At 44.3% G+C, this 11613-nt stretch overlaps 1 protein-coding gene across 1 annotated transcript; it reads left to right on the forward strand.

Annotated features, from left to right (window-relative positions):
- The first annotated feature begins 227 nt into the window (after nt 1–227).
- Nucleotides 228–11043, forward strand: elmod1 (ELMO/CED-12 domain containing 1). The gene is made up of 11 exons (XM_046411514.1): nt 228–430; nt 802–876; nt 4044–4189; nt 4424–4452; nt 4572–4669; nt 4903–5032; nt 5260–5393; nt 5480–5548; nt 6401–6454; nt 7310–7443; nt 8176–11043. Exons 2-11 carry the CDS (start codon nt 860–862, stop codon nt 8349–8351), a joined length of 987 nt encoding a protein of 328 aa, XP_046267470.1. The 5' UTR covers nt 228–430; nt 802–859; the 3' UTR covers nt 8352–11043.
- Nucleotides 11044–11613: the final 570 nt, after the last annotated feature.

An 11613-nucleotide genomic window follows, 5' to 3' on the forward strand; every position in this document is an offset into this window, starting at 1 on the left:
GTGACATGAAGCCTAGAGGTGACAGGCCCTGTTCCCAGTAACAGAGGCGGTGTTTTACAGGTCGTGGACTGAGACACTATAAGCCTCTGGTTGCTTTTGTCATCAAAACCCCAGAAATGAATCCAATTAGGCACCTCTTCCCCATAACTTCTTATTGTTAAATATGGTCCTTTAAGGTACAATGTTACTCTCTAATGGTGTTTAAAAACATAATCTGGAGAAAGTGTGAAGGAAACGACCCAGCAGCTGATCGCAGCGCTGAGCCGGACGCGGTTTTGTATTGCGCACTGCACGGCTGCGCTGTAGCTTTTAGACTGGACCTGCTCAGCCTCAGCCGGGGTCTGTCATCATGGAGGAACAGCACACGACTGCAGCCGAGTGAAGAGGACAAGACGCCGCATCCGCTCTCTGTTCCGCCTGCCTGAAACGGGTAAGACAAAATGTGGCTCATTGTTGCATCCATTTTATCGCTGGTTTTGCCTGCGCAGCAGCTGACGTTGTGCGCGCATCGAGCGAAGCTGCGGATTATGCGGAGCGCTGGTGCTAATCAGCCCGGAGGCGATCGAGCATTAATAGCCTGGTTTTACCGGGCTGTGACGCTCTGATGGCTCAAATAAACGCCCGTAGCGTTTGACAACAGAGTTTCTGAATAGAAACGCCTGAAACGCGGGGAGAGCCGCAGCCAAAGCCGCGTTGGTGCTTCAGCACCGCGGGCAGCTCCGCAGCTGCGGGGGCCTGAGCTGCGCGCTTCCGTCGGCCTCATCCGCACGCGGTAAAAACGCTCATCTCATCTGCTTTCAGGTGATCAACTCCGCCGCGAGCTGCACAGAAGACACCTGAGAGGCGACGGCGAGACAAGATGAAGCACTTCCTGAGGTAAAGACGTAACGTTCGTCTCTTCCGTCCAAACGTGAAGGAATTCATCGCGAGCCTGCTGTTTACCAAACACTGTTGAGTGTGTACTCCCCCTCGTCCCATTTAAGCCAGTGGATGGGGGTGTTGTGTGGCCAGTAAGTGGCTGTTGTGGTGTGAATGGGCTCGAGTGGGTCGCTCAGGAAAGAGGCCTCTCAGGCGTGGAGCGGGTGGTAAAGCAGGTGGTTTCCTGTTGCCTTCTGTGTGTTTCTGCTTTCACTCACACGTTAATAATGGACTCTTTATGTTGAATTATGGAGTTCTGGTCGAAACACGTCAGTACAGTTTAACGTCACTGTCTTTGTCAGGGACCCCTCGCTTTTCTAATGACGTTGGTTGTTATTTAAATCCAAAGTGGCGCATAGACGTGCACGATGAAGACATGAAAAGGCGTTAAGACAAGATGTGAAAGAAGCACAAGATAATGTGGATACAAACATGCAAATGGGATTTGGATAAATAAGCTAAAATAAAACAGACGAACCACAATTTAATTTAATGAAACAGAAAAATGTTAAACCTTCATTTCAATGAATAAGAGACAAACATTTTGTTGGTCACAAATAACAACAAAATGAATAATAACCACATTCTTCATAAAGCCCAGTGTTTCCTGTCTCCTGCTTAGGAGAATAAATGTGTTAGAAAACACTCTACAGTGTACTTCTCACTACATTCGGCCCATTTACTTTTAATGAACAGCGGGAGACCAGACCAGTTAGTCACTGACTGCTTTGTGTGTTTACAGCGATTAAACTAATGTGCCAAAATAAACGTGGTAATGGTTTAATGATGTAAAAATGATTCGCGTTGCAGCTTTAATGGCTTCGGCTGATGAGAATAAATTAAAGGAGGACTCCAGTAATTTGTATTCTGTGAAGCTGAAGGTCAAAGTGTAAAAGGTGGAGGCGTCTTCAGTTCCCTGCTTGGGAGTCAAATTAATGAGAGCAGCACATCACTTGCACAAATACAAACACATGTCTCAGCGGAGCTCAGGCCTTTCTGGGTTTTACTTCCAAACAGATGATTTGCATTCAGATGAGATTATAAAACATGCATTCAGTCACTGGGAGGAGGAATAAATCTGACATAATAAAGCAATAAAACAGACTTTACTAGAAGGATGTACGTCCGCTCTGCATGAAAGAGACGTTGTGTAATCATTAGTGCAACAATTATGGTGAAAATTTACTATTTATGCTGACAAATACGTGACAATATTTTCATCAGTCTCATCAAAACACTTATTGATATTGATCGATCAAACTCAGTGGAGCTTCTGTGTTCATTTAATACTGTTTGGACACGAGTTCAAAACTGCTAACAGCTGGACTGATGTGCTGGCCCAGCGTACTCTTGGCCCACAGCAGTGATTGGATGAATATGCATCAGGTGTGCACGCGGACACACCTGCCGGCTACCCGGCAGCGCGTGAACCCACTCACCGTGACAATTCGCCGCCGCAACACACTCGTGTCACACAGTCAGCAGACATGAAGACGCCCAAGTCTCACACACTGGATTCAAATGGATTATTTTTCCCGTCCAAACCTTCGCAGATACTAACATCAAACATCTCGTCCTCAAAGATCAGAAGCTGCTCTTTTACACAGAAAATACCTGCTCCTGCTGCAGATAACTTGATTTAATTGCTTTAATAGTAACATTACTCCTCCTGAATGTGATCTAGAAAAACAGGCTCAACAACCTTTAAACTGCTGACTTTAAATGAGCTGACAGAAGTACACAACCAGAGTACGACTAGCGTGGGTGTTTGTACACTTTCCGAGTGTTTTCTCAGGCTGAGCAGGTCTCCACGTGACTAGTAAACCGACCTTTAGTGTGTGTGTGTGTGGTGTGGAAAGCCCCTTTAAAATGAGTTTCAGTTTGTCGTTTTCTTTGCATCAAACCCGTTTGTTGGCAGTGACCGATTCGTCCTCCCATCACCTTCTCTTCATGCTCGCTTCCTTGAAGGTTAACTAAATGACAGAGTGTCTGCAGGAGCTGTTTAACATGCCAGTCTCATCCACAGCCCCATAGGAGGAGGAATTAATCATTCAGCATTGCACTTAATGCCTTCTCTCTCTCTCTCTCTTCTTTGACATGGATGGTGATATTAGGCTGCGATCTCTCGGCATCGGGAGGATTTATTTCTGCGTGTTGGGTTGTAAACTCATTTGCACCAAAACAAACAGGGAGGGAAATGGAGCCCAGCTCGTGCTGCCCGCAGAGGAAGGTTTGAAGGGTATTCAAAGCGCAGGTTGTGCTGATGTATTTTCCTCAGCTTCACTGCCAATGTGAGCTCCAGTAACAGATGGAGGGAAAAAAGCCTTTTGCTCCCAAGCCTGTGGTTCCCTCCAAGTAAATTTCCCACAAGGTGCTGCTGGCCTGGATGTTTAGTGATGAAGGGTGGAGAAAGCGGAGAGGATTGAAGGTTTTACATTTAAATAAGATGAAGATGAAGCAGGCGAAGGCTGGAAATCATTTAGCCTCCACAGTCTCTTAATGGGTCACTATGCGTTTCCCCAGACACACGGCTGCATTTTTATTCTCAGTGTCACCTGTAAAAATAGCACACTTTAATGTGCTGTAAATCTAACCCGGCAGACGAGGAGTTTGATGACTCTTTCTCTCTTATGTCTTCCTTCCTGATGCTCTCTTTGCTTTAGTTTCTCCCTCCCCCTGTGCCCCATTTGACCTGCTTTTATTCTACAGAATCATGTCATTTTTGGTATAACCTCCTCCCACATACTGAACTGTGATGAAGGTCAGATTATTAATGTGATTAATCTGATGATTATTTTGCTCTTTGTTCTTTTGATGTCATGTGGGGCAAAGAAAAGCAGGGAATTGTTCATTTTTATTTCTTGACTTTGATTGTTAGTGTGAGATAAAGTGTGATAAGATTTCTAATGAGTCTTGGAGAAATGTTGGGGAAACCACAGGGCGCTGTGGTAGAAGTACGACAAAATACATTTGTAAAATCATAAGCAGTTTTCTATTCGTTGCACTGATTTAACAGCAAGTTTTTATAGAAGTTTAGTTTTTAGTCTGGAGGGCGAAAACACGGTGTCAGTTGTGTACACGTCGTCTGTCTTTCTGTCTGATCGCTGCCATCTTCCCCTCTGCAGGGTGGTGACCAACTTCTTCGTCTTCCTCTACTGTAAACTTCTTTGGCGAGGCCTGAAGTTTGTCGTCAGAAAGTTCACAGGACGCTGCGAGCTGCAGCGAATCTGCTACAACAACAAGCATGGAGCCCGCAGGACCCTCAAGATAGGTCGGCCCGCACGCTGCCTGACCGCCTGACGCTTGTTTTTACATTTCAGTTTGTTTAGTTTTACTTCATGCGTGAACCAACTGTCATTTAAAAATGTTAAAATTCGCCATGTTGTTCATATCTAACAGCAGATTTCTATCTAACTCGGTTCTGCTTTGCTCATAGCTACTAATCAGAGCTGCTTTTCATGTTACTGTGTGCGGTTGTCTTACACTTTGCAACGTTTCCTTCCAGAATCATCTCTGAGGTACTCCAGGAATGAGGTACAGCTCTTTAAATCTGTGACTGTACTCAGTATGTTATGTACAATACAATTCAGATGTGTCGCTCAGTTCTGTAGCTTCAGGCTGTTTACATCTACTCCCACTCTGTCCTCCTCCAGCTGCTGCAGTCTGCCCTCAGCGTCCATCCCGATAAAGTCGAGAAAACTATTGATGACATCATGGCCCTGAAGAAGATCAACCCTGACACCAACCCACAGTGAGAGACCACGCTTCATATCGTGTTTTTACTTTGTCACTTATGTGAGGGTGTTGTGGTGAATTAGATGTTATCAGCGGAGTGTTGAATCCTCACAGTAGCTGTGAGATTGTGGTTGTGAAAGCACGTAATTAACACAAAGGCAGTGACTTCTCCCACCCCAGAACAGAAGACTGTGCTTGTACTGTATGAAAAGGCCTAAATCCCCTGATGCTCTCCCCATGTGTCCCCAGACTGGGCATCTCTCTTCAGGCCAGCCTGCTGCAGATCGTGGGCTACAGGAGCCTGGTGGCAGAGGTGGAGAAGCTGCGCAGGGAGCCCTACGACTGTGAAAACCCTGAGCACGAGGACATGCTGATGAAGGTACGCAGCTCTGCTCCGGTTGCCCCAACTTAAGCTCTTCTACGCAACAACAGGAATCATCATCTTTATTGCACCTCCCGTGATTCACCGGTGACGTGTCCATGCTCAGCCTCTGACAGGCTGCAGCCCTCAACAGGAAGCCAGTGGTTACCAGCTCTTTTTTATTTATTTTCAAAGGTTACAAGAGTAATTTGACCATAGTGTGTGTGTGTGTGTGTGTGTTGCAGCTATGGAAGGAGCTGCGTCCTGACACACCTCTCACCGGACGAATTTCTAAACAGTGGTGTGAAATTGGTTTCCAAGGGAGCGATCCAAAGACTGATTTCAGAGGCATGGGCCTGCTGGGCCTGCACAACCTGCTGTGAGCTCGCAGTAACTTCACTCGATCGGATCAGAATCCAGACACAGCTGTCAGACCACGTTTAACTGTCTCTCGTCTCTCTGCAGGTATTTTGCAGAACACGACAAGGCTACTGCTCTGCAGATGCTCCACGACTCCCTGCAACCAAAGCACAAGTACGTCAGCCGCCTTTTCTTCCTGCTTTGACCAAATGCACGGTAAAATTAAAGGAATACACCACGTGTTTTTGTAGAAAACTGCTCTGGTCATCTTTTTGCTCATAGGTGCCATCAGTTAAAAAGGTGCTTTGAAAAGACATTTAAAAGAAACTATAAAGTATAATATATACATCATGAGTCATTATTATTCTCTGCGTCTTGTGGCCAAAATGTTTTTGCAGCTTTAAGGTTACTTTTCTACCCGACTTGTGGTGTATCCCTTCAGCTCAAATCTCCACTAAGTCATCCATAACTCTGCATTCATCCCAACAGCTTGAGGTCATTCACTCTGTCATCTTTTATCAACTGCTGCTGCTTGTGTTTTCGTCATCGGCATCTCAGTGAGCCGTCTCATTTCACAAATGAAGATTCTTCTTCTTGTTCTCCTCCTCCTCCTTCACCTCCACCTTTCTGCCCATGCCTTCCTCTCTGACTCTCACATGCACTGTAGGAGCACACACAGAAAGCCAAGGTACCTGATTTCACTTTCATTCTTTTCACTGCATTCATAGCTTTCCCTTCTGGGTTGATGTTTCATGCATTTAAGGTTAAGCATGATTTTTGTATACCTGAACCTCCAGCTGTCATGTCAGCGTAAAACACAGTATGGGGCCGATCCCCAGTCACCTTGTTATGCTGTTACCACAAGAAATAATTCACTGCAAAAAAACAAGCTCATACAGTTAGTATTACAATTATTTATTTGTGACCTTAAGGTTTCTCACTTGGTTTTGTTTTTATTGACATTCCGTTGCGCTCAGTGTTGTTTCACATGTAGACGTACGTGACTCAGGTGTGTGTCCTTCACAGCGAGATAAACAACAAGCCTGAATGGGAACAGAAGAACCTAGACAAAGCTATCGGGTAAGTGTGCGCACATGTGCTGTACGATGGCGTGCACGTGTGTGTGTGTGTGTGTGTGTGTGTGTGGAGGAGGCAAAACTGGGCTACTGCTGCTGGAACTGTGGGAGGTCTGGCCTCAATACAGAGCAGTTTTAGCCAGTGGAGGGGCTCTGTGTGGTTGTGGCCACTGAGAGAAGGCGAGACTGTGTGTGTGTGTGTGTGTGTGTGTGTGTGTGTGTGTGTGTCAATAGGCAGTGTGTGTTTTACTGCTGTGTGTCTTCCTGCTTTGCCTTCTGCCTCTGCATCAGCTCTGATAAGCACCGAGGACTGACTCTAAAAAGTCACACAAAATCCTCTTATATGTAGTGAGGACGCTCCAGCAGAGCAGCAAGCTGTAAACTGCAAGTCATTCACTGTGCTGTTGAGTCTGAAAACTGTACACACTAAAGGGACAGTTCATGATTGGTGTGTAACCTCTTCTCATGTCCAAGGTAGTCCTACACATCTGGACCACATGGACATGAAGTGAGAGATGGGAGTTACCGAACCCAAACGATGAGCTTAGATTTGAACACTTGTGGCCTCTGTTCCTCCCCCTTCAGCATTTCTTTTGTTGGTGCTCCTGAAAAATGAAACACGGTTCTGGAATGCACCTTCCACACTCCAACACAAACTGACATCCATTACAGTACGTGCTATTAGAAGCTGAAATCTGTGTGATTTAACAGAAATTTTTAACACAGATTGACTGGTCAGCGTTTAAAAAAACTACAGATCCCATGTAAATTTACAGGCGTTTACATCCTCCAAACTTGGTTTAGTCACAAAGCATGGGATCGTCTGTGACATTCACTAAAACGCTCTTCTTATCTCCAGCTATTCCTTTGCCATTGTGGGCATCAACATCACAGACCTGGCCTACTCTCTGCTGGTGAGTGGAGCGCTGAAGACCCACCTGTACAACGTGGCCCCAGAGATGCCCAGCCTGCTGCACTTCCAGCAGACCTTCTGTGAGTTCAGCCACTTACAGAAACACATTCCCCTACTTACAGAAGAATTTAGATAGAACAGAAGTGTTCTAACTGAGGAACGTCTTAAGTTAGGATGGCACAGACCCTGTCCTACATTCATAAAGGCAGCACCATTGTTGTTAGGTCTGTATGGCAGTGACGGTTAAGATGGGAAAAACGGATCACAGAAATATTATGACTGAAAGGCTTACTACCTTACACCTTAACTGAGCACAGATTTTAGCCTGCTGGAGAGGTAATCAATGTTAGCCTGTTGAAGAAACAAACATCAATGTTAGCCTGTTGAAGAAACAAACATCAATGTTAGCCTGTTGAAGAAACAAACATCAATGTTAGCCTGTTGGAGAAGCTAACAGCAATGTTAGCCTGTTGGAGAAGCTAACATTGATGTTAGTTGCTCACAGAAGCTAACACCAATGTTAGCCTGTTGGAGAAGGTAACACTGATGCTAGTTTGTTACAGGAGTTAACAGCAATGTTAGCCTGTTAGCTTTACATTTCTGACCATATATGGGAATATATCCTGTCCTCCACACATACAGTTCATGCCTCCAGCTCAGCTAAGCTAAAACTGAACGTTGTTTGTTTCTGTTATAGGAAGACAGGATTTATCCTAGCTTTGAAAATTAAGGATGATTTGTTGTTGTTGTAAAAATATTGATTACTTTTAATTTTGAAGAACAAATAGGATTTCTGCTGTTTTTCGTGGCAGGTTATCTGATGCAGGAGTTTCACCGTTTCTGGATTGAGGAGGATCCCAGCGACATCATGGAGTTCAACCGCGTCCGCTCCAAGTTCCACCGGAGGATCCTGCGACAGCTGAAGAACCCGGACATGGCTCTGTGCCCCCACTTCTCCGCCTCTGACCTGCACCTGGTCAACCTCTAAACACCCCCGACCCGTGACACCTCACCACCGCCCTCACAGAGCCCCTCACGACCCCACAGAGATCTCCCCTGGATGTCAGGTAGGCCGAATAAAAAGCAGAAATCAGAAAACCCTTCACACTCACAGGGGTGTTCCTCAACCTGCTGGACACACCTGGGGAGACTCTCTTAACCCACCTCGTCCCAGCTAACGTCACGTCGCATCACTGCCAAAAGCTCACTCAACCATTGCGTGCGCGCGCACACACACACACACACACACACACACACACTGCCTCTGCATCCTCACTGCAGCGTCAGACCACCAGCATCAGAGATGACCATAGCGATTGTAGCCGTGCACGAGGAGGCTGCACCACACCATCTCTGACTCATCGTTATCTGTTGCTTTAATGATTCATGACGATTGTATCACAGCCGTTACGCCTCACTTATGGATCCTGTGCTCATTTCTGACAACAAACCAAATTTACCTTCTCAGCTAAAAATCCCTCTCAGATTGCGACGTTGTGCTCATCACTTCTGAATATTTTGGCAATTAGCTGGGCAGGCTTTCAGACCATGCTCAAACGCATCAGCAGTATTTTGTATTCAAAGTGAAGAGCTATAGATATATAATGTAAGTTTAAATGATTTATTAAAGCATAAAACAAATGTTGCTGGCGTTGATTCAATCAGAAGCTATTAAACAATAATCTAGGGCCGGTTCATCTCTTAACTTTGTCTGTATTAGGCGATTGAAATAGATTGTACTGTACTTTTTAAGTCAACATGACATTAACACCTAAGAATTCTCCTTGCCAAAATGTCGAATGTGGAGAACTTAAAGTCACAGCAGCCGTTTGTGTTTTTTTGTAAGCTCAAATGTAAGTTTTGTAAACCTGCCAAATGATGTTCATAAACCTTTCAAACTCACTTTTCTGTTCAGTTACACATTGAATATGTGTTATTAGGCATCACTGATCCCTCCAACGCTAAGAGTCCTCCATCTCTTTTGACTGTTTTATCCAGAAAAATAATTTAAAAATATTTTACGAACATTTTTTTACAGGTTTGCAAAGTTTTTGCCTTTGATTTGACCCCATGCAGAGGTTCTGTCATGAATGTCCCGCACATGCTCACATTTCTGATTGTTTGATTCTATTTTAATTCATTGAATGTGACGCTGTTTCCACTGTTGTATCAGCCAAAGCAATAATTTACATTCATTACTCTGCACATTTCTTTAAATGTATTGATTTGCACCACGTGTGCCTGAGCGTTTGTTTTAGTTTCCAACTCAGAGCTGGAATGCTGATCAGTTCGTAGCTGCTGCGTGTAGCGTTTGATGGCGGTCGGACATTAACATTCAACTGAGATTACATTAGTGTAATTACTGCAAACAAATCTGGCAGATTTTACAGTCTTCAGATTTGAAATCTGCTGAATTTGCTTTATGGCAGTGAAACTGTTTGTCCTCCCCAGTAAAGCCAAAGACACGGAGGACTTGGGGTGTGGTGTGCGACAGGAAGCAGCAGAGTTTATGGAGAATGTGGTCTAACCTGAAAGTGCTACACATAGCAGCTTTGAGAAACATCTGTTATTATCTCTACCAAATAAGACATGAAATGTAGAGCTGCTCCATAGAGGAAGAATTAGGTGTTTAATATTAAAACACAGCAGAGAGCTGAGAGTGAAAACGTGGACGCGTTGACCGGCCAGTCAACGCACCAGCTGTCCCGGACCAAACACACAAGGGCAAGAAATGACTTTTTATTTCCATGGTTAGACCAGAAACTGCTTAAATCGGCCACAATCCAATTAGTATTTTTGTGTGAAAAAGTCAGCATAATTTGGTGCAACAGACATGTTTTTGCTGCTTTCCCATCTTGTCGATTGCCGTGCGATTCCCTTTGCTTGTCCTGAGGGAAACGACTCCATTCAAAAACATATTACACACACACACACACGAACATCCAATTCATTATCTATGGAGCATCGTTTTGATTGTTATCTCAGCTTTGAGCCATACTTTAAGTTTTCACTGAAAGAAAAATCAAGAAAAGCCCAACCCTGACAGGCGTGTCCTTCTTCTTCTTCTTCTTCTTCTTCTTCTTCTTCACGGCTGCATTGCTTCCCTCGAACACGTGACCACTGTATTTAACATTCATGAGACGATGCTGACAGCTCTGACAAATGTCTCCTCATCACAAAGCTGAAAACGTATGATATTATTTTACTGCCATGCTTGCCCTGTTGATTGTGTTTTAATAGTGCCGAGTATCTTTGTCCCATTGAAGTGATGCTTTTTGTCAGTATTATGCAGCGGTTTACTTCAGTGAATGTCAGTGCTGGTTTCATCTCCCGCTCGCATTTTGTTTTGCTTTGCTATGGTCAGCTTTGCACTATTGTAAAAATAAAGATGCAGTTTTCTTTATGATGGTTAATAAGTAACTTGTGGTGTTAGGAGTATAAGGGCCAGTGTGTCCCATGATACTGTAGATGAAGTTAAGTACATGCTGCTGTATATTCTGCTTTGAAACTGACTGTAAGATCACACGCTCTGCATGATGATATTTTAACTGTCACCACTGAGAATCACATTCTTTACTCCTCAGAAAGGCCTAAAATACTCATAGATATTGTAACTGTGTGCTTCATTTGTCTGTGCTGTACTTTTTGAGACCACAATAAAAATTAAATGTCAGTTAAAATTGTAGCTGTCGACTTACTTATTCAGCTAAGGTGTTAAAGGGACAGTTCACTCCAAAATACACTTTTGTTATTTTAACTGTACTGCTGTTTAAGCATCTGGAGCGTTTTGAGTTGCAGTCTGAAGGCTATCGGCTGCAGAAACGTCTTCCTTCTCGCTAATATGAACCAACGCGTTGCTCTTGAACCTCCAGCACCCTGAAACTCATCGTCCGATCCACCGTTAATGTCACTATATTGAATTGGATGAGCACAATTCTAGACACATTCTCACACATTCTGCACATTCGAATCGCACTTATTCAAACGTGATTAGAGCAGGTGAAATGACAGCTCAGTGTTTGAAGCGCGTATGTAAGTGTGCACGCAGTAAATCACTACACCGACCACTAAATTAATGCGGTGGCACAAATTAAAGTTAAAAATATCCCAGTTTCTTGGCAGCTCATTAATGGTTTTTAAGGTCACAACTGTGAGCGTGTTGCTGTAGCTTCACTGAACAGCAGAGGGCAGTAACCTCACACGTCATCACTCACTCACAGAGATCACATAAATGTAATAAAAGACAAATG

The sequence above is a fragment of the Scatophagus argus genome, chromosome 14, assembly GCF_020382885.2.
Source record: "Scatophagus argus isolate fScaArg1 chromosome 14, fScaArg1.pri, whole genome shotgun sequence".
Taxonomy (NCBI): Eukaryota; Metazoa; Chordata; class Actinopteri; family Scatophagidae; genus Scatophagus; species Scatophagus argus.